The sequence below is a fragment of the Girardinichthys multiradiatus genome, chromosome 24, assembly GCF_021462225.1.
Source record: "Girardinichthys multiradiatus isolate DD_20200921_A chromosome 24, DD_fGirMul_XY1, whole genome shotgun sequence".
Classification (NCBI taxonomy): Eukaryota; Metazoa; Chordata; class Actinopteri; order Cyprinodontiformes; family Goodeidae; genus Girardinichthys; species Girardinichthys multiradiatus.
Genome location: NC_061816.1, coordinates 16,751,826 through 16,770,147, shown reverse-complemented (window position 1 = coordinate 16,770,147; position 18,322 = coordinate 16,751,826). Strand labels below are relative to the sequence as shown.

General features: G+C 40.3%; 2 protein-coding genes across 6 annotated transcripts in view; one reads left to right on the top strand and one right to left on the bottom strand.

The window, feature by feature from the left end:
• The window catches only part of nbeal1 (neurobeachin-like 1), a 45,022-nt gene extending 36,983 nt beyond the window's left edge, over window positions 1-8,039 (top strand). For 3 of the 5 annotated variants that reach the window (XM_047355000.1, XM_047354997.1, XM_047354998.1), the window contains 7 exons: window positions 178-287; window positions 386-558; window positions 638-732; window positions 838-954; window positions 2,983-3,144; window positions 3,252-3,400; window positions 4,113-4,965. In XM_047355000.1, coding sequence (XP_047210956.1) covers window positions 178-287; window positions 386-558; window positions 638-732; window positions 838-954; window positions 2,983-3,144; window positions 3,252-3,400; window positions 4,113-4,410 — 1,104 coding nt within the window. In that variant the 3' untranslated portion in view covers window positions 4,411-4,965. The other 2 variants (XM_047355001.1, XM_047354999.1) reach the window with 1 other exon arrangement.
• An 884-nt stretch (window positions 8,040-8,923) lies between these two features.
• On the bottom strand, window positions 8,924-14,517 carry LOC124861354. The gene is made up of 7 exons (XM_047355002.1): window positions 14,405-14,517; window positions 14,209-14,246; window positions 12,898-13,110; window positions 11,828-12,648; window positions 10,600-10,737; window positions 9,408-9,519; window positions 8,924-9,137 (listed from the first exon to the last, which is right to left on the bottom strand). The coding sequence occupies exons 1-7, from the start codon at window positions 14,500-14,502 to the stop codon at window positions 9,046-9,048; spliced, it is 1,512 nt and encodes a 503-aa protein (XP_047210958.1). The 5' UTR covers window positions 14,503-14,517; the 3' UTR covers window positions 8,924-9,045.
• Between the last annotated feature and the right edge of the window lie 3,805 nt (window positions 14,518-18,322).

The window sequence follows — 18,322 nt, the reverse complement described above, 5'->3', positions numbered from 1 at the left end:
TTCCTTCCACTTCACATCTTTGTACTACTTCATGTTTGTCAATCACATAAAATCCCTCAAAAATAAATTGAATATGAAGAAGGTGATGAGGTATAAATGTTTTTTTCTTGCCTCTAATAATGGCTCAGTTATCCTGACAATAAGCACTGATGCGTTTGGATTCTATGGCACCTCCAGGTGACGGTGAGTCAGAACTACCTGGTGGGGACCCACGGGTGGCTGCCTTACAATAAGAACATCTCCAACTACTTCACGTTCATTAAGGACCCCACAGTGTCCAATACCAAGTGAGAATGCGGCTCCTATTTCACGTAGAGCTGTGTCTTGCCGTACAAACAAAAATCATGCTTGTTGTCGTCTTTTCTTTTTTTCAATCTTCCTCTAGAACCCAGCGCTTCCTGTCAGGACCCTTTGCCCCCGGCATGGACCTAGCAGCAGGTCTATTTGTTATCTCCCACGATGGAAAGCTGCTCTTCAGTGGTGGACACTGGGACAACAGTATTAGAGTCACCTCACTGGTCAAGGGCAAGACTGTGGGACAGCACATCCGACACATGGGTAAAGAAATAGTATGGAATGATCAATTGTTTCTCTTTTCCTTGAATGTCTTTTAATGTTTGGTTTTTTTACTCTTCAGATGTTGTGACCTGCTTATCGACAGACCACTGTGACATCCACCTGATTTCTGGCTCCAAAGACACAACATGCATGGTGTGGCAGGTTCTGCAGCAGGTTGGAGCAGCCAAGGGTCTTATTTGCACGCAAAAATAAATCTAATATATGGTTCACGTCATGAAGGTGGGGTCATGTTTTCTTCTCTGTAATTCTTTGTAAAAGGGTGGAGCTCCTGTGGGTCTGTCTTCCAAACCTATCCAGGTGCTTTATGGGCACACGGATGAGGTGGTCAGCGTGGCCATCAGCACGGAGCTGGATATGGCTGTTTCTGGATCAAGAGTAAGACAGAACACCATTATATCTAATTCTTTATTACTTTTCTAATGGTGTGATGGTGTATCTGATTCAGCAAATATACTATGTTACTGGTATGCAGGTGAGTGTCATGAGCTGTTCCAACATGATTAATCTATGTTAAATTATTTTAAGGTTATAAACCAGTCAGCCTCATGATTAATTAAAAAAAACAGATCGTCTCAGAATTTCAAAACCAGTTTGAAAGATGAGTTTCTATTGTTTAATGGGTTTATTTCTGTCTTCTAATTATAATTATAATTGTAGGCCCACCTCTGATAAAGCCTGCCAGGAACTACTGTGAATAATCTCACTGGTTATATTACATTATTTTATATTATAAAAACATAATTGGCACATAGGATGTAGTGCTCTTTATAAATAAACTAGCCATGTTTTGAACATTAGTTTCCATAATAATTCAATAAGACTTTCCATAAAGATCAGAAAGTGACACTTTGTTGCTTCCTTAAGTAAGTAGTTATTTCAAGCAGTTTCTGGCCCCGCTGTTGACACACGTTTCCATCATTTATCTTCCTTTCTACATTAAGTTAAGAATTTAATATGTGTAGACAGTTTTTACATACATCTCAGGAGGAGATTTGGTCCACTCCTCTTCACAGAAACTCTCTAAATGATTTGGGATTCTCTGCTGCGAATGAAAAGTCAAAGCTTGAGCTCCCTCTGCCGATTTTCTGTAACATTGAGGTCCATTTAACACCATCTTCAGGGTTTAGGTTAAGGGAAGAAGAACAAGGTTCTCATTGTTGAGGTAAAATAATTCTACCAGATATAATAATATGGCCTCAACCTCACCCCAGTCTGGATGTCGTGAGAAAGAACAGAGAAGAGCAGGAAATTAAGATTAATACAAGTTTAATTTGGTAAATAAGTCCAATGATTTCCAATGCCTAATACAAAAAGAATGATACAAAGAAAGAAAGATTACCTAAGGCCTTAGGGAGAAACTCGGATCAGCAAAGCTAGGCTGTATTCACCGAGTGGTCTGTCTGACCATCAGTATTAAAGGTTTTTATACCCTCAACGAACTTCATAGCTGACAGCTGAAACCTCCCCTCCAAGAATTATTTACGAAGTCTGTGTCTCCGCTGTAAATTAGCCAACCCCCGTGGGAGTACTTTATTATCTATACCATGCCCAACAGCCGGCATTTACTGCTTACAGCTGCTGGCGAACATCCTGACCTGAGGTTGACTCTTCTTCCAGCCTGAACCCCTGTGACCTCTCTCTCCCTGCGGTCCCAGGTTTACAATACATGATATATTCCAGTCTTATGCATACACATGCAAACTGAACACATAGTATTTGAAACTAAATGATTTTAATTCTCAACATCGTCCCAAGATTTTAGAGAAAACTGCCTCGGTCGTTGACTTCTTCATTTGTGGGGTTCTTCTTTTCTACCATTAGCAGAAAAAACACCCCAAAGCATAATGCTTCCACCTTCGTGCTTGACTGTGGGGATGTTGTTCTCTGCTCATATTCAGCATTTCTCCTCATTCAAATATGGTGGATTGAGTTGATGCCAAAATGCCCTCATCAGACCATTAACAAGCTCCTCCTCTGAAGTTAAAGGCTGTTCCCTCACTTTACTCTTCATCATACTCACCCACTGAGGGAAGATTTTGCATGGAGCTCCAAACTGTCGGTGACTGGTGGTCATTTTATATTTATTCCATTTCTGAATACCCACAAGTTGTCTCCTCCCACTAAGGTTCTTACTTAGGGTCTTGTAACCCATTTCACCTTTGTGCAGGTATACTATCACCTGTATTAGCCACTTATTGCTCAGAATTCTGGCTGGGATCAAATGAACATTTCACTCAGAGACCTGCATATCAATTTTTATTTTTCATATAATGTATATTTTCTAGATTTTTGGTTCATTTATGATCGACTGCAAATTTCTCTGTAAGAAACTTTATCAAATGCTAGCTGCCCCACTGTGTGCACAAAAATGCTCATGAGTTTTGTCACTTATTTTGCCTTCAGGACGGCACGGTGATCATCCACACCGTCCGTCGAGGTCAGTACATGCGCTGCCTGCGGCCCCCGTACGATAGCTCCCTGCCGCTGTCGATCCTCCACTTGGCTGTGTCTTGGGAGGGTCACCTGCTGGTCCACACATGCCTGGAGGGCAAAGCCACACTCAAAGTAAATGCCCCAGCATTCATATTCACATACATATAAAGCTCAGTTTTAGAGCTGAAGACTCAAGGTAAGCTATGCTGTGATGCGCGTTTGTGCTGCTTGTTTTCCAGGATAAAAACACTCTACATCTTTACTCTGTAAATGGGAAGCACCTCTGCAGTGAAGGGCTGAAGGAGCAGGTGACAGATATGTGTGTTTCAGGGGAATATGTCATCATTGGAAGCGAGCAGGGAAACCTGTCCATCCGGGATCTCTACAGGTAAGCAACCCAGCTGCTCAATTCAGCTAAGACATCTGTCAAATGATACATGATGTTCTACACTTTTCTGGAATACACATCTGAAAGGTGTGGTGCACATTTGTATTACACCCATATTTACTATGAAGACCCCTGCATAAAATCTAGTGCAACCACTTGCCTTCAGTAGTCACCTAATTTGTACAAAGAGTGTGTGTGCATCAGAGCTTTGTTAGAGAACAAAAAGCATCATAAAGAACAAGGAACACAGCAGACAGGTCAGAAATGAAGTTGTGGAGAGGCTGAAAGCAGGTTTGGGTTCTAAAACAATGTCTCAAGCTTTGATCTTATAGAGCATTGTTTTTCATCTGAAAATGAGAGAATGGCACAGCATTAAACCTACCAAGACATGACTGTCCACCAAAAGCAACAGGCCAGGTAAGAAGAGCATTAGTCAGAGAGGCAGCCAAGAGGCCCAGGTTAACTTTTGGGGAGCTGCAGAGCTCAGGTGCACTGTATAAAGTGGCAATTGGAAACCCTTTGTTGGAAAGCAGATGTAAGAAACCCTGTTTGCCGTTTGCTGCAAGGCTTGTAAGGAACACAGCAAGTGGCTGAAGGCGCTAAAATACTATACAGTTTGTGGTTGTAAAGAATACACTGTGTGTACACTAAACTGAATGTTTATATGCAGTTTAACTTAACCTGTTATGCTTACTTTGTTTCTCGTGCGCAGCCTGTCTCTCTGTTCCGAGCCCATGGCCATGCGGGTGCCCGTACGCAGCGTCTCCGTCACCAAGGAACAGAGCCATGTCCTGGTGGGCCTGGACGACGGCAAGCTGATCATCGTTGGCGTGGGCAAGCCAGCGGAGGTAAAGAACTCTTTGAGGAACTACATCGCTCAGAGCCTCGAGGGGTCACCACTCATGGCCTCCCCGTTGCTGGCCCCACTCCGGGCTCGCTCACCGACGCGCCTGCTCCACCAACGGGACCAGTTGGTGTTCAGCCCCACTTCTAGCCCACAGAGACCCTAGCATGTTGCAGCCCGTTTTCTTTTTCCCTGTTATTGCTGTAGATAAGACACACGCACGCGGTCCACCGTCTGAAACCTCCTCCACATACTCACCTCTCCTCCTCAGGGACGGCTGTCACCCGCTGTTGCAAAATCACTGAAAACACACCGATGTCTGAGCCACACAGATCGAGTCAAAACAACTTTTGGTGCATTCAGTTTTTCTAGTGTTTAAGTCGAGTTGGACATTCAGTTTTGAACCATTACAAATATACTGTGAAGCTCCTGCAAACTAAAGCCATGAGAACAGTCTGAAGCTAATATTGATGATCACGTGCCAAAATACTACAAATGTGTAAGCTTAGTGTCAATCATTGCACCTTCTCGCTTTCCCTCATTTTTTGTTTAGATTGACTCACTGAAGTGAATCAAGCTCCAATCATGAATCACATCCCTTCTTCCCCCCTTCCCCTCCTTCTTTTGTTTCTTTTGACTTCACACTTTTCTCCTCACTCCCCCCCCCCAACTCCCTTTCTCCAACATCTCCCTCCTTCTCCTCCTCCTCTTCCTTCACTATTCCCAGATGCGATCGAGCCAGATCACACGAAAGCTGTGGGGCTCCAGCAAGAGGCTTACTCAGATCTCGACGGAGGCAGAATACAACACCCAACAGGAGAACAACTGATCCCAGACCAGTTCCCCACTCCTGTTACGCTTCACATCCGGTTGTTCTTCATTTTCATAGACTCCCTTGAGTTCCTCCATGTGTTTCCCCAAGTTAAACAGGTGATTGGCAGCAATTTGGTGTCAAAAATCCTTCATGTCCCTCTTTTGTTGGTGTGTTCCTGCTTGGGATTGGCCATTGAAGCGCTGGCGCTGTGGCTCCATTGCAGAAAATCTCACCACTACTCCCAAACACTACATACTCCCTCTTCATTCCACATCATTTTAAACAATCAAACAAGTGTGTGTGCATTAGAAGCATATTGCCATTATTTTAAAATCTAGTTTCAAGTGACCTTTATTTTGAGTTAGACAGGTGGGTCTGTTTATGCTGGCTGAGTCTTCTCGGTTGCCTCGAAGCTGTCACCGTGCAGCTTTATGCAGTAAGATAGCTCCGCCACTCACAAAACTAAACTCTATGCCCTTTTCTATGTGTTTGTATACAGAGATGGACAAATTTGTCGGCAGGGCTGTGAAGATGTATGCAAAAAAAATCATTTATTGCAGTAACAAATTCCCACAATGAAAAACCTGGAAAATCCAAAGCTTGAATTTGAGTTATTCAGTGTTAAGTTGGCCCTATGTTGTTGATTGAGACCCGCTTATCAGTTTTCTGGTCCACCACATTTTCTTCAGAATGTTCTGATATTTAAAAAACATAAAAATGCCATGCAGTCCAATCGTTCCCAAGGCTTTTTTTTTTTTGAGAAACAGGCCCACGGCATTACAGATCCCCCACCATGCTTAACCGTAGGCATGAGGTTCTTCTCCCTGTATTTGTCCTTTCTGTCATGCCAGAACCAGCTGGGGTGTTTTAGTGCACTGGTTCAGTAGGGAAACAAATCTATGTTTAGAAATATAGTTTTATATAAATCAGCAGTGGCAGATGTGGGTGCTTCTATTGGTCTTTAGGTTGAAGGAACTGAAGCATTATTTTAATTTAGGTTACTTTTTTAAGTTGATAAGAGTTTCTAGGAACTTCTAATTAGTGATCCACTACTTTCGGTTTAGTGGGGATAAACAATCTCGTGACAGACAACTTCTCTTACCCTCTAAAAAAGGGGAAAGACCAGATAACATGCCATAAAATGAAGAGTTCATGATGCTATGAGCTCTTAAGAGGCTTTTAAGGCCCTCTGGAAAAGAAAAAAGCCTGCAGCATTACACATCCTACATTATACTTAACAGAGCATGAATTGGTTTTTCATTTGACAGCGAGTTTTTTTTTTTTTTTTTAAATTGGGCCCTCATCCAGCCGTAAGCTTGGGTGAAACTCAAGCTGCCAATAATTGTACGGTGATTCTATTAAAAACAATTTTCTTAGCTGGAATTTACTGAATAAATGTACTTAAACACTCCAGGTGGTCCTGGTGTGAAAATAAGGATGAATATGTTGAAAAGCATCTCATGTTCAGTTTGCGAAGGAGGATCTGCGATGCCGTGGCGCTGCTTTTCTTACAAAGGCCTGGGAAGAATCACAGTGCAGGCATTCAATGAACATATCACCAGATCAACACTGAATAAATGTACTTAAATTTAAGGTTGGATCATACACTGAGAATATGCTGCAGCAATATAAAAAAATAAGTAGTTTGGAGGCTTTTTACCCATCTTAACCAGGGATGCCGGTAAATGTGGTCAGCACTGTAAACATATACAAACACAATCGTATAGTTTTTTCAAACTCTATGTTTAGGTGTTGAGCTTTCTGATAAATTGATGCATCTAGGCATACTTTAGTTAACACTGAGAATAATCAGCAGTGGTTTTATGTTTTGTATATGTCACTAAACACTACATTATCGAACAGCAAGCTTCCATCTGAAGATTTAACACAGAAAAGAAAGCGCCTGAATGTTTTTGAGTTACTTGAATTGTTGTTTATTTATGAGTAGCATTCTTTTTATATTGGATTTATTCTCCTGAAAGCTCCAGTATGGCATATTTTGAAATTCCTCTGACTGTTCGCACACTTGTGAAAGAGAAGAAATCTGCAAGGGCTTTATGAGATGTCAGTGTTAGCAGCAATACAGCTCCTTTGTCGCGTGCCTGTTAATACTTTCTTCCTCTCTGATTCCAGTCTTCCTTCTGCTCTAACTGGGACAGTGTCTCACTAATTTGACCCATTGCCCAGAGCGTCTTTATTTTTATTTCTGCTCATCATGACTGATATCTGTGAAGTTTTCTTTTTGCAGGGCAACAAAGATGGTTTGCATGCCTTGTTAAAGTGAGAGATTTGTTTGTAGGTGTGGGTTATTTACTCTGCAGTATGAAGCAGCTATTAATGCGATTGCTATTTTTGCACCATATTTTTGCCTCGGTCCCTTTTTCTTCTCCTGCAATGACTTTGTATTTAGTTTTTATTTAAACGTCACAGCTTGGGGAAGTGCAAAGACCAAACTGCAACTTTCGTGAGATTTCTGTGAAAGTTGCTTAAATTGTTTTCTGAATACATAATTTCTAAAAAATACAGGTTTATCATTCAGACCACTGTTTGAGCTGCTCCATGACTGCAACAAACGGAGTGCCTTTATGCCAGTTGTGTCAACAATAGAGCTAGATCCTTCATTACTGAAGCCATTCGTCCCCCGAACCGACTTACGCAGCATTCCACATGTCCAACCTCAACAGTCTCAATGGGAACCAATGATGTTGGACTTAAATAATAATCAAAAATACTATTTGGTGTCTTAGCTGCGTCCTCTGAGTGTCACCTAAATGGATGTGTGTATATCTGTGATTATTTATGAATACAGTATATATAATGTACAGCATGGTTTTTATTTCATTGTCTTTTAATGTCCTTTTTGCACTTTCTAGGTACTAAAAATTGTAACATTGTTTTAACTTGGCTCCCTGATCTGTACAAACTGCTTTGTATACACACATGGGAAATGATCATTAAAGTCGTCTAAATTAAAAGAAAAATTAATTGTTTTCATTGTACAACAGCAACAAATTTTAATATTGGACAATAAACATAAAATGCATTTTTCAAATGATAATTTCATTTCTTACGGGGAAAAGCTATCCAAACCAGCCTGACTCTGTGAAAAAACAAAATGGTTTTCCATGTTTAATCATGACTTTAATGTGATTACCTACAAAATTCACTAACCACACCCAGGTCTAATTACTACCAGACCTGTAGAATAAGGAAATTACTTAAGCTGTACTTGTCTGACTACATGAAGTAGGCAAAAAGATCGTAAAAAGCAACACATCTTGCCCCAGTATAAAGAAATTCAAAAACAGATGAGAAACAACGCCGTTGACATCTATCAGTCACCATTCCAGCAAACCAGAGAGAACCGTTATCCACAAATGGAGAAAGCATGGAACAGGGGTGAAACATTCTGGAGTGATCCGCATACTAACATTACTCCAGGAGTACCTTGATGTCTTATCCAGATGTTCACAAAACCCACGATAATTCGAGGTTCATGATTCAACAATAGGAAAGAAACTGGGTAAAAAAAGGTTCCAGGACCAAAACATCTATTGACCAAAAATAACTCAAAAGCTTATCTTAAACGGACCAAAAACATCTTGATGAACCACGAAACATTTGGGAAAATATTCTGTGGACGAACGAGACAAAATTCCTCCCCAGCGACGTAAGAAGCATGTAAGTTTTAAAACGCTTGGTGGTAGTTAACGCCGCCAACTACTTTTTGTATTTACTCAGGTAATCTTTGTCTGATACTAACATTTGATGATCTGAAACATTTATTTGTGACAAAAGAGCAAAAACAAGAAATCTGTGGGGGTAAATATATTATAGAGCTGCAGACGAAAAGAAACAAACACCATTGTTGTATGCTTGGTTTTATTTAAGGAGATACAATCATGTGATGCAGTGGGTTGCTCAAACTGATTACTACAGCATATTTAGAGATACTTTTTGCTGTAGGAAATACATCTGAAACATCATTTAGTGTTCCCTTGCTTTATAGGTAGTGACTGGGTAGGAGCAGAGGGACGCTCTCTTTAGCTGACAGTCAGCGACGGTCCACCAGCTCTCATCTGAAAAAGTAAGGACAGATGTGTGTAAAATATGTTGAGGAGGCAAGTTTATTTTGTATTTTCCTATCATTCACCTGAGTTTCCATAATTGAGAAACCTTTAACTTAATTACTCATGGTTCTCAGACAGTGTATTTATACAATGTTATTCAGGTAAAATATAGTGAGGAAATGAAAGTAAACCATGTGTGTGTTTTTTAAAATGATGATGTATTCAGTTTAATGAGTGTGTACATGTCTGCTGAAGACGTGTAGTGAGTACACTTCATACCTTTCTGGAACATCTCGACGCAGACTGGTTTGTCGGTGTGAATGTTGGGTTGTCCCGGCATCCAGTCGGAGTATTCCCAATCCGACCCGTCAACCCACGAGGCCTGCTGGTTCTGAGGTGTGCAACATACATTCGGTGTTTTCATATATGAGGTTTAACACCACAATCTCATGAATGTTTGCAGTCAAAGGTCTGCATACACTCTTAGATGAATATTGTTCATTTGGCGCTTTTAATGATTGATTTAAACTGCTCTTCTGCTATGGTGAAATACACTTGTACTGATTTTTAAAAAACAACTGGGTGAACAAGTTTACATTTATTGCCCTTCGCAGCTGTGGTTGGGTTTACTCAACTTGGTTGGTTTCCTAGCATGGATCTAGCTTCTAGGAATGTTTCCAAAGGAGTTGAAGTCATGGCTTTGAGAAGGCCACTCCAGATGTTAGTGTTAGCCTGCTTGATCTATCCAAAACCAGTTTCTATGTGTGTTTGTGATCATTGTTCTGTTAGAACACTCAATAATCCCCACATTTTGATCGTTACCTGTTAATGTGAGGCGAGGTTTAACAAGTTAGAAGTGGTTCTCCTGCATTATTCTGTCCATCATGCAGAATGCACCAAGGTCACAGCATGATGCTAGCAGTCTGATGAGTGCCGTCAAATAAATTCCCTTGTCCAGGCAAAGACAAACTGCTTACTGTTCAGTTTTGGAGTTTGGCTTTATTCCACAATAAAGCCAAACTCGTGCACCCAATTAATGTTTTAAAAATCATAAACATCCACCTGGAAAAAGATGTTTAAATCCAAAAAGATTAAAATTATACATTGATGCCTGTGATGAGGGTATGCAAACGTCTGACCACAACTGAAAGTTTCACCTTACACCCTTTTTTTCTTTTTGATTGTACTTTCCAAGTGTGTAAAACCATTTATCCATTAATTGTTTTTCTACATGTTGGCCTCTCCTAGCAACAGAAAAGTGTGCAACTATTCCAAATAAAGGATCAGGGGTCAATGTTTCACCAAGGCAAGAATAACAGTATCTGTCCTGTTGATAACATATCTGATGACACTGCTTGGCCTCCTTTGGGGCCATATTACATGGCCAATCTGCTTGCATCATCAGAGTCATTAAGCCCTGTGTATTTGATATACATCTAGAGAAGTTGAAAATAGTACATCAATAACTTGCCTTGACTGTGGCTCCCAACCAGGTCAACACAGGGTTGCTCTTGCCACTGCTGGTAACCAGGGAAACCAGTCGGGAATGGATATCGTTGCTAGTTACAGAGGCAAGCTCAGCATTTGGGGCAAGACCTCTGCAAAAGGCCTGTACAGTGGAAAGTTTGGGATTTTTTAAATTTTTATAAAACAGATGCAGGAAAACATAATTTCAAGCAGGATTTTATTAAAAGGATTCCTGTAAAGGGTTAGAGAGAACTCAAGTTATGTTTTGCTTCTGCTTTTTTCTCACACTTAAATGTCCAAATCCTGATTTCTATTCAAAACTATCCAAAGCAAACTGGTCCTATGTAAAAAAATAATTGCCCCCCTTATTTAATCATGACTTGTACGTGATTAACCCCTATTTTTCGGTTGACTATTGCTAGCAACACAAAGTTTTGATCTCTGCAAGACTTGTACAGTCAATGAATCTTTCAAATGGAGCCTGTCTGACAGCACGGAGTAGGCTAATTGATTTTATAAAGCAGCACATCATGCCCTGATCTAAAAACATTCAAGGCTGCGGGACTACAGTTAACCGCCATTTTCCATAGATGAAGAAAATATGGAACAGTGGTCAACCTTCCTAGGAGTGGCTGGCCTACCAAAATTACTCCAAGAGCCTATTAACAGCTCATCTAGGAGGCTGTAAAAATACCTACAACAACGTGACAAAAATTGCATCCAAGGGAGAGTAGTAGACCAAAACCACTATGGACCAAAAATAATACAAAGGCCTGTCTCAAATTTGCCAAAAACAACACAATTAATGGAGCCATGAATACTGCTCAAAGGCTCAAAAAACCCGATAAAGTTTTTGGAGTGGCCTAGTGTGGACCTAAATCTGACTGCTGTGACATGACCTTACACTGTCCATTCAAAGTGCTAAACAGTGATGTAAAAGACTCATTTGTCAGATATGGAAAATGCCTGATGTCGATTGTTACCCCCAAGGGCGGCGGGTTTAGGGGGTAATTACTTTCTCACATAGGACCATGTTGGTTTGGATTGCTTTTTTTTATAAAAATATAAATAATCATTTGAAAATTGCTGTTTGTATTTAATCCAGTTATCTTTCTCTGATGTTAAAATCTGTTTGATGATCTGATGTATTCAAGTGTGATTAAAAAAAGCAGAAATAGAGGGAATATGGAAGAGGGGCAAATACCTTTCCACAGACCTGTAAAGAGGATTACCTGGGCATCTTTAAAGGCCAGCGACTTGGGGTTGAACTCGTAGCATTTGTTGTTAATGAGCTCCCCCTTACATCCACTCCCTCTGGCTCTGCTTGGTTCCGTTCCCTGTCTGAAACCAAATGGAATGTGGAGATTTGGTTCAGTTCCCTGTCTGAAAGCTAGTGGGATTGACATCTCTGGCTCGGTTCCCTGTCTGAAAGCTAGTGGGATTGACATCTCTGGCTCGGTTCCCTGTCTAAAAGCTAGTGGGATTTTCATCTCTGGCTCAGTTCCCTGTCTGAAAGCTAGTGGGATTGACATCTCTGGCTCGGTTCCCTGTCTGAAAGCTAGTGGGATTGACATCTCTGGCTCGGTTCCCTGTCTAAAAGCTAGTGGGATTTTCATCTCTGGCTCAGTTCCCTGTCTAAAAGCTAGTGGGATTGACATCTCTGGCTCGGTTCCCTGTCTAAAAGCTAGTGGGATTTTCATCTCTGGCTCAGTTCCCTGTCTGAAAGCTAGTGGGATTTTCATCTCCGGCTCAGTTCCCTGTCTGAAAGCTAGTGGGATTTTCATCTCCGGCTCAGTTCCCTGTCTGAAAGCTAGTGGGATTTTCATCTCTGGCTCAGTTCCCTGTCTGAAAGCTAGTGGGATTTTCATCTCCGGCTCAGTTCCCTGTCTGTAAACAGTTGGGATTGAACTCTTCGGCTTGGTTCCCTCTCTTAAAACAGTTGGGATCAACATTCCGGGTTCAGTATCCTGTCTGAAAGCTTCAGGAACAGTTGAGGGTTTTTCCATTCGAACCCAGCCTGCCCCTTTCTTCTGGGCTGGAATATCGACAGAGCCTGAAAAACAGCAGCCATTGACGATAAAATTAGTCCAGTATTGCTAAGCACATTAAACACTCTAGAAGACTTGCAGCACTCATATTTTAACAAACTTTAAGGGAACCAGCTTTAGGAATCTACTTTACAATCCACTGATGGATTTAATAGCTTGCATTTCTTTTAAATGTCTGTTGTTTTTCCTTTTTAACAAGGAGATAAATTATAAAAATTCACAAGTATAAGTTTCTAGTAGGGTTCGATACTTACTCACTCTCCTGTCCATCTCACTGATGTGTTCCTTGACAAGTCCGGTGTTCAGGTCAACAAGGAATTTCCTGGAGGGCTCTGTTCCTTGTCTGAATCCATCGGGAACAGGCCCACGGATGTCAGAGTATTCAACACCCCGTTTAAAGCCATCTGGGAGATGGTAAGTCGAAGATGTTCGCTGTCTAGGGTCTGCGATTGGAAGAGCTTGGAGACCTATGGTGGGTTGTACACAAATATTTAGATGCCTGTTTTTTTTTTTTTTTTTTAACAAATCCCCTTCACAGTTATTGGCAACCCTGGTAAAAATTCTTCTGTTAGTGGAGCGTTTGTCATAGTCCCGGTTGTTTGTAAATGTTTTATCCTGTCTCTAAATTTAAATGTGGGCATAAATGTAAGCCAGTAAGTGTTTTCCTGTACCCATTTCCTGGCATGTAAAGGCCAACGCAAATCTGCCTGACTTGAATGATATGTTCCCTTTTTACCATCTGACGAGAGAAATTAGCCTCTGTGCCACGTCAAATTCATACCCCAAGGATACGGGACATTACAGATTAGTGATTTAAAATTCCTAGACACTCTGAATAACACAAAACAGAAATTCAAAATGCTTCAGTTGCTCTTACTTAAATTTTTTGGTTAAAAAAGATTCGGAGTGAGTTTGAAGTTTTCACCCACCAAATAAATGCACTCTAATTAAAGGTTGAATTTGTCTAAATTTTTCAGTTAAATTTTTTTACAGTGCAATAAAAGATTTGTTTTGGGGAGGGCGTTTTATGTGTCTTTATTACTTCAGAGCCATCTCCGCTTTAATTTGAGGTTAACCTTAGACCTTTGCCATCTGCACAACCTGCAATAAGATGTTTTATCAGTAAACAGCAGCTGTATCAGGTATAAAGGTATCATTTTTGTCATCTGTAATAAACCAGTAATGGTCAAAGTTGAGTTTCTGTTCGGCCATTGCAAAGATCCATTCTTTGCCACAGCCAACAGTCATGTCGCCATGGCAATAAACCACAATACTGAGATCAATTGGTAAAAAAAATCTCGCATTTAACAAAATGACTGCCTCTTATGAGAAATGAGACTTCACTTTTCACAACTAATCTAGAATCTATGCTAGAATATTAATCGTTAAACCAATTATGACACACTTATATTATATTAACGTACAGTAAAATGGTGTCATTTTTAAAACATTTTCAATCATCTATAAAGTGAGCCACCCAGTGAGTAGGAAGTGGATACTTCAAGCCATAACTTAATTAAATCCATCAAATGAAAACAGTTACTATGATGTAGCTTAGATCTTACCTGACAGGGTCAGGAACAGCAATACAGACTTGAACATCCTGTAGGAGAAAAACACTAACTTTCAACAGCAGGTTTAGGGGCTGTTTTTCTCTCATCACATCTTTTTATGCCTGACAAACACATCCTCATCACACATTGTCAGCTTGGTGGTCATCTTTGTAGCACTTCTTGTTCTCTGTAAAGATTCTCTGCTTACCTGAGGCTGCAGTGATGAACTGTGAGCAAGTTGCAACAGAAAAGGCTGGCCTTTATAAGGTATCCATAGTCATAAATTTCTCTAATATTACAGTCCATAAGATTACTGATTAATCTGAACCTCTTCTTTGTTGAAAGGTACTGATATTTGATGGACTTTGCTTTCAGCCTCATAACCTGATAAAGGTATAATTGTACAATATATGGAGCCAAGACTGACACCATCAGTTACGGATCCCTGACAATAAATTATATGAAAATTTCCCTTTTAGCTTTGTCGTGCTGTAAACAAGATATTTTCGATTATTTGAAAGTTGGGGAAAGTGTAACAGCACACAGGTTAATGGAGGTATGCTCAATCAATATTTGTGTATGTGGAAATTACAAAACAAAACAGCAGCAAATAGGGTTCCAGGGTACGCTAAATGTTATTTTGGTTTAACAGACCTACTTTATTCTCCATTTAAATATAAGACCAATTAACATAATAATAGATATTTAACAATAACAATAATTTATTGATATTGATCTAAATTTAAAATGAAAGAACAGTTTTGCAGCCCTCTCTTATTCTGATATCCCTATAAAAAAATCCAATACAACAAATTCGCAGTTATCTTGTCTGAAATTTTATCTCAGTCTAAATCTGCTGCTCTAGTTTTACAAGTCATTTCAGAGATAAAATTAGGTTCAAAGCAGGGTTAGATTATAAAACAATATCCCATCCAGGTAACCTGACATGCCATACAAAGAAAGCATTAAGTCTCTTGTAACTGTAAGAGCTGCAGAGATCCAAAGCTTAGGTGGAAGAATCAATTGTAAGCACACCTATTGGCTGTGCACTCCATGTACAATATATGGCCTAAAATAACCTTTGACCTATAAGCAAAACACTGTGTATAGGGGTAAACTACCAAGGCACATCACACTAAACACAGCATTCCATAGTAAACCATGTTGGTTGCAGCATCATGTTGTGGGGATGAAGTCCAGAGCTAAATCTGCTTGAGAATGTTGGGAACAAACATACCATGTATGTACTTTTTCTTTAAGGGCCTTTTGGCCAGGTAAATGAGAAATGGTTCTTAAACATTTTACATAGTAAAATGAAGCTTAAATATAACACAAAATACCTAAAGGACTTGTAGATGTAATAGGTGCAAAAGATGATTCAATAAAGTATTGACACATGGGGACTGCAAACAAATGCATGCCACACGTTTCAGATTTTAATTTTTAGGTGTATTTATTTATATGAGAGCACTAGTTGTTCAATAATAAAAACGGATCCTCAAAAACACATTTGGACTAATAATTGTGCAAACAGTGTAAATTGTTTTGGTCTATTATATAAAATACAAACAACATACATTAGAGTCTGGGGTTGTAACATGGCAAAATGTCAAAAAGTTTAAGGGGTATGAATACTCTGCACTGCATTGCATTTATTATTAGTATTATGCTTACGGTATTATATCCGAGGCTCTGTCTGCTGTGTCTACATTAAGTTAAATTCTATAGACGAAATTACAAATCAACTTATGAATGATTTTATTCAGTTGGAAGTAGTTATTCATAAAGTCACTAACATGTAACTCACTCCTGGTAGGTGCATATGCAATAAACCGTTTTCAAACAGTTCAAAGGTTCAAGGTTAACAGTAAGATGTGACCTCTGTTTTTATCCCCCACCCTCTTCCCATTGGTCGATCGCTGAAAGGGCGGGGTCATTATGTAGATAGTTTAGTTGTCTCTGATGATGCTTTTGAACTTTCTCGGGTTTAAAGACGTCTTACCCTGGCAGGATGCTTGGATTCATTGATGAAAAATAGCAGCCCCGGCTGACGCGTTGGTTCGTGACGTGTGTAAATGTTATCTAAACCCCGGATTGCAAAACTTGTGCAAACGAGTGAATGGGCTTTCTGCTAGCAGCAAAAAGTTGGCAAACATTAGCAGGAAGCGGGTCGCTCTTGCTTTCAAAATTAAGAGTTTTTCCTCTCCACTGTCGCTACATGCATGCTCAGTATGAGGGATTGCTGCAAAGTCAACACCAGTGACTGTCCACTGTCTCTACATGCTCATCCGGGAGGAGGGAATGCTGCAATATGCTGGGTTTCCTTAGACAGAAAAACTTTTTATCCAATTTGAATAAATAACTGAATCTGACGGCACTGTTCAATGGTTACGATTAATTGGAATGTATGAACCTGACTGTTGTGAAGAACCTTGAGACGACGTGTTGTGAATTGGCGCTAAATAAATAAACTGAATTGAAACTGAAATAAACTGAAAAGTGAATGAAAAGGGAATTTGTAAATAAAACTACTTTATATTTGTATTTTCTATTTTGCCCCAGTAAGAAAACATAAAATTGTAACATTTAAGGTGTTTTTCAAATAGAATGAGGCCGCCACATTTGGTGTTAAAGCGTTTATTTTACAAAAATCCATATTTGGTTAGATGTGTTAAACAACGGCACGGAAAAGTCTGGAATTGTTAATCCGCCATATTGTGAGTGGCAAATTCTCCTTTGGCACTAATGCTTGTGATCTTGGTTTGCCTAATAAAAGAACTAAAAGTTACATTTAACCTATTGTAAATACATTTCATTCATAATATATGCGTCTTTTCGTTTTTGTAATGGTAATTTTAGAGGAAAAAAATCAGTTTATAAGAACAAAGTTCTTTCTCAATGTCTGACATTACATCAGACTGTGTTTCATGTTTTAGGTCTGTTGGTATTACAAAACAGCAGAATAGTGACTTTTTCAGATTTTGTTTAAATACATTTTTCAGAGATTTAGACACTAACATTTCTATGCTGTTAAATTGTAAAAGCCCAGATGATGATGTCATGGTTTTGTGGTGAACTTGATTGTGATTTTCATTACATTTGCATTAAATGTGTGTGTGGTTTACTCCACACCTCAGGAATCTGCGCAGGGAAAAGGAAGAAGCTCACAGCAGTGGAGATTGGGCACGGTACAGGCAGGCCAGGAACAGACTAACAGACTAACAAAGGAGATCAAAGCAGCTAAGAGAAGCTACAGTGAGAAGCTTAAGAACAGCCTTTCTACTGGTGATGCTTCAGCTGTATGGACTGGTCTGAGAAACCTGACTGCCTATAGGAGCCCCCCCACCCATCCTGAGAGAGTCGTCTCCTGGCCAACCGTCTGAATGGCTTCTACTGCAGACATGACAAGAAGCCATTCACACCTCAAATCATCCCCTCCACATCCCATTCAGGAACAAATTTGATCCGTAAAACAACCAACCCCCTACCTTCAGATCCTCTGCCTGCACTAAAGATCTCCGAGGAAGATGTAAACAGGCTCTTTCAGCGCATGAAAACAAAGAAAGCTGGAGGACCTGATAACGTCTCCCCATCAAGCCTGAAAGCCTGTGCAAATCAACTCGCTCCGATCTTCACACGGATCTTCAACAAGTCACTGGAGAAATGTGAGGTCCCATCCTGCGTCAAACGATCCACCATCATCCCAGTGCCCAAGAAACCCACCATCCTAGGATTAAATGACTACAGGCCTGTAGCCCTGACGTCTGTGGTCATGAAATCCTTTGAGCGGCTGGTGTTGAAGCACCTGAAAGACATCACCGACCCCCTGCAGTTTGCTTACCGAGCAAACAGGTCGGCAGATGATGCTGTCAACTTAGGTCTACACTACATCCTGCAACACCTTGACCGTCCAGGGACGTACGCCAGGATCCTGTTTGTAGACTTCAGCTCGGCCTTCAACACTATCATACCAGACATCCTCCACCAGAAACTCACACAGCTCAACGTCCCAGCCTCCACCTGTCAGTGGATCAACAGCTTCCTGACAAACAGACAACAGCAGGTGAGACTGGGGAGCATCTTCTCCCGATCCAGATCAATAAGTACTGGTGCCCCCCAGGGGTGT